At 34.1% G+C, this 17,136-nt stretch overlaps 1 protein-coding gene across 1 annotated transcript in view; it reads right to left on the reverse strand.

The window, feature by feature from the left end:
- Positions 1-5,581: 5,581 nt before the first annotated feature.
- The window catches only part of LOC150092437 (homeobox protein Nkx-6.2-like), a 28,863-nt gene continuing 17,308 nt past the window's right edge, over positions 5,582-17,136 (reverse strand). The window contains exons 3-5 of the mRNA XM_090414864.1: positions 13,516-13,711; positions 13,154-13,313; positions 5,582-5,708 (exon numbers count right to left, since the gene is read on the reverse strand). Of these exons, the coding sequence (XP_090270990.1) occupies positions 5,582-5,708; positions 13,154-13,313; positions 13,516-13,711 (483 nt within the window). The remainder of the gene's footprint in view (positions 5,709-13,153; positions 13,314-13,515; positions 13,712-17,136) is intronic.

The raw sequence follows: 17,136 nt of genomic DNA on the forward strand, positions 1-17,136 counted from the left end.
TTTTGTTCCATTTACATGAGTTAACAGTTCATGTCGTACACTACTATTACTACTACAAATACAACATAAAAGGTACTGAGGATATATGCGTTGGCAGACAGTTACCTAAGTTTGGAGGCCGGTCTTGAGGCGAGCTGTGCCAGATGCAACTGGGCGAGATGCAACTCATACCATGCAGAATTGTACTTTTTTATGTATTCCTTTTGAGTGGTTTTAAAACGATCGAAATCTGTGGTATCACTGGATGTTACAACCATTTTTGTTACTTCATCGGCAGTTTTATTTCCCTTTAAATTAAAGAAGAATATTTCGGAATCCTTGTGTAGTTTGTTTATATGTTTTTTGCTATGTCTCTAAGTATTTCTTGATGGGTGTAGCAGTTCTTAATAGCTTGAAGGGCTGCTAAGGAATCTGCGAAAAATATAAATTCCTTTGGGTTTTGTTTATCCAAATGTTGCAGTGCTGTGTTAATGGCTATTAATTCTTCATGGTATGAGTTGCATCTTATACTGTTAGTTGTTTTTAGTTCTGTATTTTGACGGCCATAGATGAATACGCCACTCCCAGAATTGCCATTTGGATTTTTGGAGCCATCTGTGTAGATCTTTATTGAGTCAGGTCCGTATTCCATTATTTTTGAAAGGGCTAATGATTTCAGGGTTTTCTAGGTTTTTTGTTTCTCATGTTACCCTATTTCCAAGTGTCTTGATTTGGAGGAAATGCTGGGTAGTTGGCTATTTTATTTCGACAATCCAAGGAAATTTTATTTTTCATGATATCATGCATTGTTGATTTTTTCTTTATTCAAAAATATATATATAGTAAAAACTTGAATAAAAAACTTAAACTTTATATTTTAATATATAAAAATATATATTAAAATAGACTATTGACTAAGGTGGTTTCTGGTCTCTGGAATGTTGAGTATGAAGACAGATTGACAAAATAAAATTTGCAGAAATTGGTGGGTAGGAGGAGAGGGGTATGATCGAGACATATAAGCTGTTAACAGATTAACCTCGGGAAGGTTTTGCACAGAATGGATGAAGATAGCAGGAGAACAAGAGGGCATCCCTAGAAGCTGTATAAGGAGGGTATGATCAAGGGAGTGAGAGCAGGTGTTTGCATGGTGAGTAGTAAGTGATTGGAATGCATTGCTCCGAGTGTTGTGAGTGCAGGGACAGTGAATATATTTAAGGCGCGGTATGATAAACGGTGTGTATAACAGTGGACCTTCCACGATGAGTCTTTGACTCCATGGAGGTTTTTATAATAATAATAATAAAAGATGTATTATATACAGTATATATGAAACTAACATGAACTGTTGCAAAATTTATAACCTCGAAGCTGTGTTTAGGCGGCAAAAACCAATGAGTGGTAGGGGTTTTCTACAGTGTATTTGGCACGTCCTTGAAGACTGTTATCAGCATCGAATGTGATAAGGAGGTGGGGGGTGGAAACCGAGGCTCTTACTCTGATGGCTAAACAAGATAACACATTCCTTCAGCCCTGCAACAAGTATGGTGATGTGTTGTTTCACCAGGTGATGAAAATCATCTAAAATCTAGAGATCTAGTTGGTATTTTCTCCGAGTAGGGAAGGGTATGCCTTTGCGAACCAGGTCATTCAGGATTCGTCGCACCCTTGTTTGGACTACTTTGTAAGTCCGTTTGACTGGGAGAGGCTGTATATTGCGCATGCCCACTCTAATACCCAACATATCTGTCATTTACAGTTTGACTTTTTGAGAGTAACAAAAAGAACGAAGTGACTGACTGCCGTAATTCCACATGTTTAATTAATTCAAGCTCCTTTTTAAAATAATATTGTATGTTATATACAATATTATTTTATGATTTTTGAAAATTGCCAAAAATCAAAAATGTTTCCTCGCAAAACACCATGTTTTGATTACGAAAGGATAGCTAATGTGTAATCCTGCAAATTAAGATAAAGTGGGGCAAAGTCTAACGAACCCATCATCTTGTTTTTGTAACCTGTTCTTCATCTAAACAAATTGAAATCGGAATTTTCAAGATTGAAAATCCTGATTCAAAATCCTAAACATTGATGTTGGTATGTATGAGATCAGAACATAAACATTTTGATATGTATATACTACTAAAAAAATAATATATCAGCTTCTCATTCTGCTCTAGGCATTTATGGACTTGCGTTCAGATGTTAGATATAAGTTAGAGGGCGAGCACATCTTTAATTACCGATTTATTTATCTATTTATTTATTTAATTACCGTTGAAGTAATATCAATACCCCATCCGTTAATTACATCTACGATTCAATGTTACTATACTGTCAATTATTAACAATTGTATTTACATAAATATATATACATTATTGGAAAAGAAGTTCAAGGTATTTTCCACGACGTCAAATTATTTTGTTCATGTTTGATGTAACCAATACGATAATCCATTTGCAGGGAAGATAATCAAATTACTATTCTTGGGGCAACATCGCTATTTCAAAGTCGCCATGGCGAATGGTTGCAGACACAAAAGAATCCAAGGACGTCCAGTGGGAAAGATAATAAACATTGATTAAGATAAGATACAGAAGAGGAGTTATGAATGTTTAATGATAATACACCAAAGGAAGGTAAAGCATAACCGGTTAGAAGATAGCATGGAAATTATTGCCAACAGGCATGGATTTGAATTCACGTCTTTTAAATCAGAGGAATTTTGCCTGCACTCGCTGAGCTATAGAGGCTTTCTCTGTTGTGTGTCTTTCTTTTTTTCCCAACTTAGTTGAATAAATATTTCAACCCTGATCTAATAAGATTATATTAAGAACAAAATCAATATTTCTAGATATCTAAAAAAAGAAAAAAGTTCAAGACGTTACTTCAGGTTAGTTTTAAAAAAATAAAGACCTAGAATCGAAATTGAAACCGGTTTAAAGCTTATCCCAGGTAACAAAATCCGGTTTTAATTTGTGTAAGCAAAGTCCCACTATAGTATCCGATAAACCGGAGTTCCTCCATTATTATGACGAAAACACTCGGAGATTAGTAGTCCCCCATACTTTCTTTGGGGTCGTGACAGTGCACAAATAATCCTCGACTGTCTTAATGACACACATCGAAACGGAATAAACGAACCTCGACGGACAAGTTTAGAACGGAAAGCGTTTTTCCCCTTTCATCATCAGTGTTTGTGTTCAGTGACCTTTGACATACATTCCCGTTAACCATCCAGAGGTTCTGGAAGCTGGAATAACCAGTAAAGTTGGAACCGAAGACTGGAATCTCTTGACATCCATTATGGAATACAAACGAAGGATTTTCTTTTATTTTTTTGTTTCAAATACAAGTTTATATGAAATGTAATCGATTATTTCAAATCCGGATTTAAAAAAATTTTTTTTTGAATACGCAGACGACAAAGCGAATACCATTTGAATTATAAAAATGAAGGTTGATTAAGCAAAGGAGTATCAGAGAGAAAGGGTAGTGTTTTATTTATTAAAATAGAGTTAAATGTTCTCATTTGCAATGCAACTATATGAAAAACATTTTCCCCTTTTTATGCACGAGACGAAATTTCAAAACTCCATAAGTGGGTTCCCCACAAAGCACACTTCAAGTGCTACAAAAGATGATTTTTAAATCCTCAAAAAAATCTTAAAATACTCCTGTATTTGTATCATAGAACATTTCAGAAATCTCACTGAAAAACATAAATCAAATATTTGCTGAAATTGACGTTTATGGCATTATAAATACCGGACATAAGAGAAAGATCAACGTGATTCACGTGACATAAAAATACATAAGGAAATTATAACAAAATAAAATATTTTCTATAGTTAATAATAATGTAAAATATTCTATATTAAATATTCTAAGAATAAACTATATAAATAAAAATAACCTTGAAAAAGAAAATAATGCAGAAACACCTTTTTATTCTGCAAATAAAAATATTTATATTGAATTGCAGATAACGAATTCAAGAATTCAACGTTGTGGGTAGGAGTAAGGAGTAGAATACCCTTGGAGGGTAATGGATGGCAATGCTGTGGCCAATGAAGTTCTAACTGAGGCTCGGCTGTAGCTGTTACCCTCCTGCCATGATCAGAGCTTTAATAGCTCAATAACACCTTATCCCTACACTGTCCTCTACAGATAACGGGGAAGATGAAAAGCATTCTTGCTTCGCCCCTTTAAGCCAGTCATTATAAGGAATTCAACGTTGTAGCGGACCCCTCTGAAACGTTGGACACCATTCACTGCATTGACACTGATGGCAAGATCTCTGAGCCAAAAACTGGCAACTAACAGACTCTAAATCAGCATACACATTTTAGAAAAGTTGATGGCAGACTTGTTTACTAGAAAGAAAATCCATACCATGGAGGATATTTATTTATTGGGACCAAAGATTCCATGGCAGACTGAAGTTAAATATCTTGGTATGATTCTTGATACTAAACTCCTATTCAGCAAACATATTAGTTACATTACCTCAAAGACATCGAATGTCTTAGCACAGTTCTACCCTATGATGAACAGACAAAGTAAACTGGACACGGAAACAAAATTAACAATTTACAAGATGGTGATTCGACAGGTCATCACTTACGCATCCCCAGCGTAGAGCCACACCGAGAATTCAAACATTCCAAAACTTCAGAGATTACGGAATAAGTGCCTGAGGATGATTCTTGATGCCCCTTGGTTTATAAGAAACACTCAGATCCATAGAGAAGTTAATATCTCTTCCTTTCTCATAAATCTAGCTGAGAAGTTCTTTACCAAGACAAGTAACCACCCATACCCGTTAATCAAGAACGCAGTTCAAGTCTAAAGTGCAACACCAAGGCAACTCATTGTAAAGGGATGTAAAGCTCTGATCACCATTCTTAGCATTTCCCATAATGCAAAGCACATCTCACTAAAAGATGTATACTGCAATACATTATTATGGGTGGGGTCAAAACCCAGACCGGTTTTAACCTTTTTTGAGGTCTCATCAGTTAGTAGCTAGACCCTAAACACCAATACCAACGTTTTAGAAATACAGAGCCTTATCAACTGTACCTATACAAGTTGCTACAAGGTGTTTTTATTTTTAATAAGAATCTCTGGAGGAATATAATGAAGCAGAAAATTACAAATATAAAAGACCAAAGTCTATCTTAAGTTCAGCTGAACACAGCTAAATTCACTGCCCTCAAAGGGCGAGCATACAGCTCACAAATACTCCATTCAAAGTTCTTTCATTACAAGACAAAGGGGAATATGAAAAGCAATTTTGCTTCACCCATCTAGCCAGAAATGTTAAATGTTGATGAATTTAAAGTACAAATTTTAAATAATATATGTACTAAGGTGTTGCTGATAACGTGCTAATTAATATTTGTATTATATTATATTATTTTTATACAAATCTCTACACAAAACCTTGTTTCTCTTATTAGAATAGAATATATATAGATATTTCGAAGTTTTTTTTTGTGTGTGTTACTCTATTCTTTTCGATTAAGCATTAGCTATTGAAAGCTATGGTTTCATGATCGTACAATTAATTTCCCTGAAGTTAGGAAAAGAAGTTCAACAATGCAGGTGGCGTCCTGTAACCAGCCAAACTTGTTGTACGGTACTAGTCTGACTAGTTAGAGGCATCTGCCGGCCTTCATCTGCAGACACGATGAGGATTTCGAAATTTATACTACGCTTCCTGAAAATAAAGTGAACGGACAACTTTGAAAATGCAAAAAGACTTTAAATAATTTATGCAAACCGGAAATTAAAAGCTTACGCTTCTGTAAGGATATGTACACGCTGGTAGTAAGCATATATTTCACTAGAATACTTTTTTCGTAGGAATAAATGCTAATCTTCATAGATAATAAGCTATTATTGTATATTCGTTTTGTGGAAAAAAGGAATATATCGGTGGGATTATAATAGGAGGATATATACCAACGTTTTTTTAGGGATAAGGTGTTATTGAGCTATTAAAGCTCTGATCACGGCAGGGGGGTAACAGCAATAGCCGAGCCTCAGTTAGAACTTCATTAGCTACAGTATTGCCATCCATTACCCTCCAAGGGTTATTGGATTCACAATCTATACCAACGTTTCAGTAATACAGAGCCTTATCAACTTTACCTATAAAAGTTGCTACAAGGTGTTTTTATTTTTAATAAGAATCTCTGGAGGAGATACAGATATAATTAATTTTTTAACTTGGGGATACTGTATATTAGGGTTACCAAGTAATTTTATAAGATTGGATATTTAACTCCTAATCCCAAGTAAGCAAACAGCCAAGTTTGCGCCTGAAAGCAGTTCAAGTCTAAAGGTGGTGGAACACCAGGGCAACTCATTGTAAAGAGGGGGTAAAACTCTGATCACCATTCTTAGCATTTCCCATAATGCAAAGCACATTTCACTAAAAGATGTATACTGCAATACATTATGAGTGGGGTCACTACCCAGACCGGTTTCAACCTTTTTTGAGGTCTCCTCAGTGAGTAGCTAGACCCTAAATACCAAGGTTTTAGTAATACAGAGCCTTAACAACTTTACCTATACAAGTATATATATATAATGATGCTAAGCAATTTTAAATAAAACTTGGTTTTAATCCTATTTCCCAAGTAAGCAAACAGACAAGTAAGTCAAGTTTGCACCTGCATAGTGCAAGTCCAGGCGACTCGTGGTAAAGGTGGAATAAGCTTTGATCACTATCCTTGGTATTTACCGTTAATGCAAATCACATCCTCTAGCAGAGATGTACGATGCTATACATTAAAGTCAAGGGCCACTACCCAGACCGGTTTCGACCTCTGTATAGGTGAAGCGGGCTCTTAAAATACAGACGATCCCCAAAGATCGCCCAACTCAGCGTTGTTCCACTCAGTGACAGGCTCACCCCATCACCGAGAACTTCTCAGCATTGGCTCTACCCAGTGGCAGGATCACCCCCACCACCAAGCAGAGCCATAATCTCAGAGACAGACACAAACCTACCCCCCAAGCAGAGCCTCTTAAATCAGAGCCAGAGTAGCACCGGTTTCGAGTTTTTGAGGTCCCATCAGTCCCAACTACAGCTAGCCAGTAATCACATTACGCGTTTACAACAAACACGCATGCGTGATAATAAATAGTCTATCAAGCGAACGTGTAACCTTTGCTAGATTGTTTACAACGTTTTTTATGTTCCTTTCAATTTGCATTTACTAGTATTTTTTATACTTTTCCGTCAACGCCTTGAAAAAGCTAGACAGTTTGCTAGCGAAACTGGTAGGCAAAGAATGTAAAATGTTTGTACGCATTACGTATGGTCAGGATTAAAACAATAAATTTGTATGTTTAATTTTCAATCGAACAAATATGTTTAATTTATTTTAATGCCGAGCTTATAAATTTTACCAAAACAAAAGTGATTCTTAAAAATGTAACCAATACAAAATATTACGTTTTGATCATGGATTTTCAAACAGTTTTTTTAAGTAACTAAGTAAAGCTGGATTATAATAGAACAAACAGCTATACATATCTGTCCATAAATAGCTTTGAATTATGGGAATTATTGTTGAACAGTTCTGAACTCTGGGAAAAAAAAATTAACAGATTGTGTGTGTTATCTTCTGCAAGTTTAAACCATGTTTACTGTTCTAATTTACAAATAATATTTACTGATAGTATAATATGACGTCCAATGACAGAAAAAAAAAAGTTATTTTAGTGTTATTTTAATGTTAATTAAAATAATTAATATTAAGTCTGAAATATTCGAACTGTAATGTCGATAGATCAAGAAAAAGTACAGCTCTTGTCAAAGCGTATGAAATGTCTGAATTTCTAGATCTGTTTATTAACGCTTTCTTATGTGGAGCTCCTTACAAGTTTATTTCAACAAGATCTAGAACGTAAACACATTTAATTAATCTGAATATGTGAACACAAGTAAAGTTTTGTTCATGCTATTCGCGATGTTTTGAATAATGCTTAAAACTGAGTATTTAAATGATTCTGCAAGTATTTAATAAACCATGATCTCAATGAAAAGCCATAGTTTATTCTTTAAGAACTTTAGCACTTGCACTATTTAGAAATTGTAAATAATACTCTTTAAATTCTAAAAATCATGATTCTCCTATATTTGCTATAAAAAAAGCTACTTTTGGTAATGGAGCGCCCCCTAATTTATTTATCCAACTAAAACAGAGATGCTAAATAAATGGGATTATATTAAATAAGGATTATTAATTTAACTTGGTGATTTTCAGAATTTAATTTCAAATAATGCTCACAGTTATGTCATATTAATAATCATTATTTAATATAATCCTATTCATTGAGTATCTCTGTAACCTTTTATAAATAAAAAAGGTGCTCTCCATTACCAAAAATAGCTTTACATTTTTTAAAATGCAAATTGGAGTTTTATAGTGAACTATATGTGGCGCCATCTAGGAGTCTATAGGAGAACTAACATCATGAAGCATAAGTCAACTAAAATATCCTTTAGGACTATTTTATTTAATTTTATTAATACTATATATTAAATGATATACAGTATTAATAAAGAATTAATTTATTGTATTTTAAATGACAAATCTATCCTAATAGTATAATTATAGTAATATTTGTAAAAATTTTGGACATAATACTTCTTTTGCATTCTTATGAATGCAGGTAAATTGATTATAGATATATAATAGTTGTAATTTAATAAATAAATGAATTTTAAGATATAAAGTAACGTATTATATATTTTAACAATATAAAATAATATTTAATTACTAAAATAATAAATATATTATTTTATTAATTTTTATTTCATATATTTATAAAAATATATCAAATAAAAAATGTGTTGAATGATAGCCCTAGTGGTTAGCGTACCCGCTCTCCAGTCAAAAGGTTGCTGGTTCGAATCTTGAAATGGATGTTTGTTATCGTCTGTCTGTGATTGATAGTGGACAAGAGATGGCGTTAGTGTAGAATGTAGGTTGGTGGATAATATTTTTGTAAAAATACAAAATTAAAAATAACCAAACCATAAAAATAAAGATGTACTGATACGTGTTTTCGATAAGCAGCGGTTCTTAGCAAGATTATTACCTGCTACAGTCTTGCATACGAGGTTTGTCCATGAACAAATGAGGCAAATGTAATTGAATGAATTAATATGCTGTGAGAGGGACAATGTCGAGACATGTTCAGACTTGCATTTAGTAACAGTCGTTTATTATTTAATTTTTAATTTTTCTGATTTTTAATTTTATGAATAGTCAGACGGCTACAACTGTATAGTATGAACTATTACTAATAATTTCTATTTTCTTTGTGTTTTCAACTTTAAGTTACCTTTTTACCCCTGAAGACGTAAGTCAAACGACTTACGAAACTTATCAGGTCTTTTATTAATTCATTGTGTTTTATATAGCGTATTAAAAAAATATGGTGCAATTTAAGGAATATGCCATGTGAGTCGTTTATTAATTGAGTCATCTGCTAGTCGAATAAAAAGCGAGTCTTAGAACATTATAAAGAAGTAAACGATAATAATTATTTAGCACAGGGATTGAAATACATTTTGGATGGTCATGTTGTTGTGGAATCAAGGCTTTGAGCCGGTATACTAGGTTTGTTAAATACGTGTGTTCTTTTGACGATTTGCGTGATAAATAACTCATCTTCAGCTGATGAAAAAACCTTTATAAGGATTCCTCATATCCATGAAGGAATTCGCACCATTAAAAAAAGTCCACGGAGTTAGATGAACAAGAGTTCGTGTAGCTACTTGATTGTTCACTGCATAGCTGCAATGCGAATGACTACAGGGTTAATAGTCGAAGTTATATTTAGGTAAAGAAGCAAGAGGTCATCATTTTTGACATCTGAACATCTTTGGGCAGCAATGAAAAAAAAAATGGTTTCATTGGAGAGAATATTTTGAAGGGAGAAAGTAATTTTATTAACAACAACAAAAAAAAGTTTAAAATAGAAATTCAACTGATTAAACACACGTTTAACTCGATTTTCAAGTAGTATTACTTATAATTACCGATTAAAAATTAACAAAAAACGCTTTTGTTAATTTTTAATCGGGCATATGGTCTCCATTAACAGCCAAAACAGCGGTACATCTTGATTGCGTGGACCGGATAAGCTGATCAAACACTTCTTGTGGGATATTCCCCTACTCTTCTGTGAGAACAATTTCGAGCTCTTGAAACGATCGTGGTGCCACCTGTCGAGCAGAAACGCGCCTACCTGAAGCATCCCAGACATGTTTGATTGGATTCAATCCGGTGAACATGCAGGCCAGTCCATTCGTTCAATATCTTCTTCCTCAAACCACTCTTGTACAAAATTTGCACGGTGTGAACGAGCATTGGCATCCATAAAAATGAATTCTTGGCCAATTGCAGCAGCATATGGACGAACTATAGGTTCCAAAATCTCATAGCGATACCTTTATGTTGTTAAGGAACCGTTTGTGATAAAATAGAGATCAATATCCCCACCTATACTTATTCAAGCCCATACCATCAAACTTCCACCTTGATGTCGGGGTCTTTCACGAACAAACTGTGGATTATTTCTTGTTCCACTTTCACGCCACATCAAGATACGTCGGTTATCTGGTTGCAGACTGAATCTTGTTGTTTGTCCAGCTTCTAATCGACCAATGGCCCTACAAGCCCTGGATTCCGGGACATCATGTTGCTCTGCCATTTTAAACAAAATAATGGTGATAGGTGACACAAGTTTAAGGCTTTTAAACCCAACACATGCTAATACTGCTAAGACACGCTTCGACAAATCTTAACATGATTTTGGACGCAGTTATTTTAATATGCGGCATTTCCTCGAAAATTTGTTATTGGATTTTGCACATTGAGTCATATAAAACAACATCAGCATTTCTATATATACATTCTTTTAGTCAATTCTATTGCTAAAAGAATGTATATTTTGCTCACAATTAAACAGATGATTTTGAAATACTTCACATTACAATCTGATAACATTTAACCCATAAATTCCATTAGCGCTACTAAGGAATGCAGTCAGTGCCAACAAACGAGTTTCCAGTGGTCCCCACTGGAAACTCAAAATGCATTTATCATAACTTCCTCACTGCTTTACAACGATATGCTTAGAACGTTAAATTTGCCCTTGGATAACTTATTTTTTAAATATTATACATATCGTACACATTTAAAATAACTCATTAAGAGTAATGAGCTGTTTTTGAGTTAACTGAATGTGTTCTGTGGTCTGTTTGTCTGCATTGTGAATTAAAAACTGTCACCACCATATCCGACTGGCTAACTCACCTTCATTTGAAAAGTCCAACAGTAAATTCCTCTCGTCCTAAACGATCGCACCCAGGGAAAACAAATATGTGCACCTTGTTGTTTACTGGTTCAAGTCCCCCCCTTCTCTCTCTCTCTCTCTCTCTCTCTCTCTCTCTCTTTCTCTCTCTCCTGTTCTCTACAATTTCATCGCAAAAATATTCAATACTTAAAATAATATATTAACAGATTTTTAACAAACATTTTAACGATAATTATTTATTAAAAAAATACACCGGCACAGTAACTTAGCATATCGGTACTAATCAGATATATTAACTAACTGTGCAGCTGTTGATCTGTAGCGGTAGGATTTGATAAGCACTATATAGTTATCTAATAGTAAATTGCTGGTTTCTTTCTTTTAAAAACTCAGCGAAGAAAGTAATGTATTTTGCTATTTTATGAATAAATTTGTTATAAATATGTAATGAATGTTGACTTGTAGAAGTAAAGATGTTATAAAGCTTTGATCAGGCCACCTATGGATTACTGTGCACAGATCTAGTCACCTGGTTTTCAAAAAGATGAAAATGGGTGGAAGAACTTCAAAGGCGATTGCCTAAGGTGGTTTCTGGTCTCTGGAATGTAGAGTATGAAGACAGATTGACAAAATGCAATTTGCAAAAATTGGTGGATAAAAGGAGGAGGGGGATATGATTGAGACAGATAAGCTGTTAATAGGTTATTACCAGATTAATGCCGGGGAGGTTTTGCACAGAATTGGTGAGGATAGTAGGAGAACAAGAGTTCATCCCTGGAAACTGTAAAAGGAGGGTTTGATCAAGGAAGTGAGAAGCAGGTTTTTTGCATGGAGAGTGGTGAGTGATTGGAATGCTTTGCCCGAGAGTGTGGTGAGTGCAGAGACACTGAATATATTTAAGGCGCGGTATGATAAACTGTGTGTATAACAGTGGACCTCCCACGATGAGTCTTGGACTCCATGGAGGTTTTATAATAATAATAATAATAATAATAATAATAATAATAATAATAATAATAATAATAATAATAATAATAAACTTGACCCAATCTCTTATTGAAATAATGCATTATATTTGTAATTAACAAAAAAGCTTATTTATTTTTCTTAATTTAATATTGATGAACTTGGGGTCCAAGCCAAGTATATACTCGTATGTGTGTGTGTGGGTCGAAGTACAGGGTGTCTATAAAATAACTTTCCCTCTTTGGAGGCATCTGTGGCTAAAACAATAAATGGAATGAGACTAAATTTTATGTTGAGATTTTGAAGGCATGGGGAAATGATTTCCGCAAAAAAAAAAAAAAAAAAAAAAAGATTTAGTACCAAAAGTCGCCGATAGGGGAAATTTTGCCGCTGGCGAAGCCGAAAACAAGCGGATAATTAACGGATTTCCAATACCCTTGACTGCTTTCGGCTCTGCCAGAGCCAAAATTTCCCCTATCGACAACTTTTGGTACTAAATCTTTTTTTCTCGGAATTCATCTCCCCACGCCTTCAAAAGTCTCAATATAAAATGTGGTCTCACTCCGTGTACTAGTTTTAGCTACAGATACCTCCAAAGAGGGAAAGTTATTTTATGGCCATTCTGTATATACTCGCGTGTGTGTGTGTGTGTAATGATGGATCATGGTACCAATGATAATTGTAGGATTTTGTAGAACAAGTGAAAAATGAATCCATGCAACTAACACAGAAATATTTAATAAACTACTGATGAAGTGTTGATGGTTTTCTTCTTTCTTCAATTTTTCTAGCAGATTTTCAACAAACGGTAAAAACACAACTTAAACACGTCACTTTTTTTTCTCTGTCACTCACCGTAGTCCTGGAACATTATTGTACAGGAACTTGTCCTGGACGTGGTGATGACGATCTAAGCTATCAGTAGGAGGAAGTCCTTGGTCTAGTAGATTGTGACGATCCACGTTTAAATGCTGGAAATGGCCACACTCTTCAGGAACCGGGGATTTGGCATCAGCTGTATAGAAGTCAATAATAGTTGTAAGAGACCTCAACCTACATCAACACCTTTTGGAAGGTGTGTTACGGTAAAACCTATTCGGAAAGGTCTCCGCCACGAGGTTGTCTTATTACCATTGTTTTGTTTTATTTTTTGAAACTTTTTTTTTTTTTTTTTTTTTTAGGAGTTAACTGTGCAACACTTTAGGTCGATGTCATACTTTGGGTACATTCATCTTGCCGACAAGAAGCCCCAGTGTTCATTTTAAAGTGTTTTTCCAAGCAGTCTATATCTTCGGGATCAGAAAGATCAACTTGCCTTAACTGTTCAGCCTCTGAGTCCTGTTTCTTCTTAGCTGAAGCCATTTCAGCGGCATGTTTTTTTCTCCATTTTGTTCTGCGATTTTGGAACCATACCTGGAAGATATAAGATCCTTTAAAATAAATAAATGAGAAATTTTTAAATATTAAATATTTTAAAATAATTCCTTTAAAAATTAAGTATATTAATAAAATATTTATGTAACTTATATTTTAGTTTAAAATTTATTAACCTGACTTAATAACTGACTTATTTAATAAAATTAATTATGTTCAGTAAACACACTTTTTTGTTTTTTCTATATTTTATGACCAAAAGATGTTCACACACATACATGTCAGATTTTATGAAATTAGTTGTTAGCACCGTCTAATTCTGGTCCACATCTGAAAGATTTTTTTTAAATTAAGGTGTTTCTTTAATTTTTTTTAAATAAATATTAAATATAAGATATTTCAAATAAATAAATAAGAAAAATCTCTTTATACTAATAATTTCTTATTTATTTATAAAGAGATTCACGCCATAGAGAGCTAGGGATTCAACGTGGAAGGCTACACAACACTTAAGCAAGATTTTTCAATATTAAATATTTTAAAATAATTCCATTGAAAATTAAGTATATTAATAAAATATTTATTAAATATATTGTGAATTTTAAATAATATTTTAAATTTATTAATTTGAAAATATATTATGTAACTTATAAAATATAAGTTACATAATATATTTATTATGTAACTTATATTTTAGTTTAATATTTATTAATCTGACTTAATAACTTACTTATTTAATAAAATTAATTATGTTCAGTAAACACACTTTTTTGTTTTTTCTATATTTTACGATCAAAAGATGTTCATACAAATTCATGCGAAATTTTGGATTTATTCATTCAATCCAAATCCCTTGGAGGGTAATGGATGGCAATGCTGTAGCCAATGAAGTTCTGAGGCTCGGCTATTGCTGTTACCCTCCTGCCATGATCAGAGCTTTAATTGCTCAATAACACCTTATCCGTACACTGCCCTCTACAGATAACGGGGAAGATGAAAAGCATTCTTGCTTCACCCCTTTAAGCCAGTCCTTATAAGGTATAAGGACATGCGAAATTTTATGAAAATAGTTGGTAGTACCGTCTAATTCTGTTCCTTATCTCGGAAAGATTTTATTTTAAAAAAAATTAAGGTATTTCTTTAATTTTTTTTTTTTAAAATATAAGATATTTCAAATAAATAAATAAGAAATTATTAGTATAAAGAGATTCACGCCATAGAGAATCAAGGACTCAACATGGAAGGCTATACAACACTCAAGCAAGATATTTCAATATTAAAAAATATTAAATATTTTAAAATAATATTTTCAAAATTAAGTATATTAATAAAATATTTATGCCACTTATATTTTAGTTTAAAAGTTATCAATTTGACTTAATAATTTACTTATTTAAGAAACTGTATTATGTTAAGTAAACACACTTTTTTGTTTTTTCTATATTTTAAATTCAAAAGATGTTCACACAAATGTTTGCGAGATTTTAAAACTTGAACAATCGACCGTGAGATGCGGTGATTGATTTTATCTGAGATGCCCATATAGGGTAACGGATGGCAATGCTGAACCAATGAAGTTTAACTGAGGTTCGGCTGTTGCTGTTATCCTGGGTTAATGAGTTCGCTCTCTTAGGTTTTGCCCTGAGGGAGCAATTGAGTTACCGGGGAAAGTGTTCTCCGGCACGGCCCGCTGAGGGGTACTTGCCGGTGAATTATTTTCTTCGGAATGAGCGGTTCTGCTCGGTACTCGAGTTTCACTGAGTAGAACCAACGCTGAGATTTGGACGGTCTTTCGCCTACGAATGAGTGGCCTAGAGATCGTCCGATATTTTTGAGATATCACCTTTACTTACACATTACGGTGATTGATTTTATCTGAGATGCCCATATATAGGGTAACGGATGGCAATGCAGAACCAATGAAGTTTAACTGAGGTTCGGCTGTTGCTGTTATCCTGGGTTAATGAGTTCGCTCTCTTAGGTTTTGCCCTAAGGGAGCACTTTGAGTCTCCGGGGAAGGTGTTCTCCGGCACGGCCCGCTGAGGGGCTTTGTCGGTGAATTATTTTCCTCGGAATTTGAGCGGTTCTGCTCAGTGGTCGGGGAGCCCGTCACTGAGTGGAACCAACGCTGAGATTAGGACGGTCTTTCGCCCACTATGGAGTGGCCTAGGGATCGTCCGTATTTTTGAGATTTCACCTTTACTTACATAGTCGGTGATTGATTCATTCAATCCAATACCCTTGGAGGGTAATGGATGGCAATGCTGTAGCTAATGAAGTTCTAACTGAGGCTCGGCTATTGCTGTTACCCTCCTGCCATGATCAGAGCTTTAATTGCTCAATAACACCTTATCCCTACACTGTCCTCTACAGATAACGGGGAATATGAAAAGCATTCTTGCTTCGCCCCTTTAAGCCAGTCCTTATAAGGACTATGCGATATTTTATGAAATTAGTTGGTAGCACTGTCTAATTCTGGTCCATATCTGGAAGATTTTTTTTTTTAAACTAAGGTGTTTCCTTAATTTTTTTTTTAAATATAAGATATTTCAAATAAAAAAATAAGAAAAATCTCTTTATACTAATAATTTTTTATTTATTTATAAAGAGATTCACGCCATAGAGAGTCAGGGACTCAACGTGGAAGGCTACACAACACTCAAGCAAGATTTTTCAATATTAAAAATATTAAATAATTTAAAATAATACCGTCAAAATTAAGTATATTAATAAAATATTTATGTAACTTATATTTTAGTTTAATAGTTATTAATTTGACTTAATAATTTAATTATTTAAGAAAATTTATTATGTTAAGTAAACACACTTTTTTGTTTTTTCTATATTTTATAATCAAAAGATGTTCACCCAAAACAATGCGAGATTTTATGTAATTAGTTGGTAGCACCATCTAGCGTCAGTCAGCTGCTACAATATAATATAATACGCTCCCCTCCCCCCCCCATCTCTCAATTTTTTTTTTTTTTTTAATCCTGCATTGTCAGCAATCGGTGTTATTAGCCAACGCAACGAATGCAGTCAGTTCCACCTTCTGGTATTAATAAACGTCGCATTGTCTAACAGCGCATGCAACTGTAGTTAATCCTCAGAAAACAGCTGTCGCCTACACGTGTGGCAGAGCTTGCATTTATTAGTCACTGGAGCCGAACTGTGAGTGCGGACGCATTTCTCTATAAATGACATTAAGCAGGGTGTAGATAGGTGGCGCAGCGTGCTGACAAGAGACTGTTAATTCCAACGTTATAAAGTGATAGCTTTATAGAAGAAAAATCTTGTAGAATACTTCTAATCAGAGAAAATTGAATAATTTCAAATGATCTCGCTAAATTTTATACTTTAAATCGACATTACTTTTGGGTGTTCGCCTACTAACGAAGGAGAATGTAAACTGGTTTTATTTTTCATGTTTTTACACGACATCTGCATGGAGGTAGTGGCGTAGC

Source organism: Typopeltis vanoorti, chromosome 26, assembly GCF_054136105.1.
Source record: "Typopeltis vanoorti isolate ZY-2024b chromosome 26, IOZ_Tvanoo_1.0, whole genome shotgun sequence".
NCBI lineage: Eukaryota > Metazoa > Arthropoda > Arachnida > Uropygi > Thelyphonidae > Typopeltis > Typopeltis vanoorti.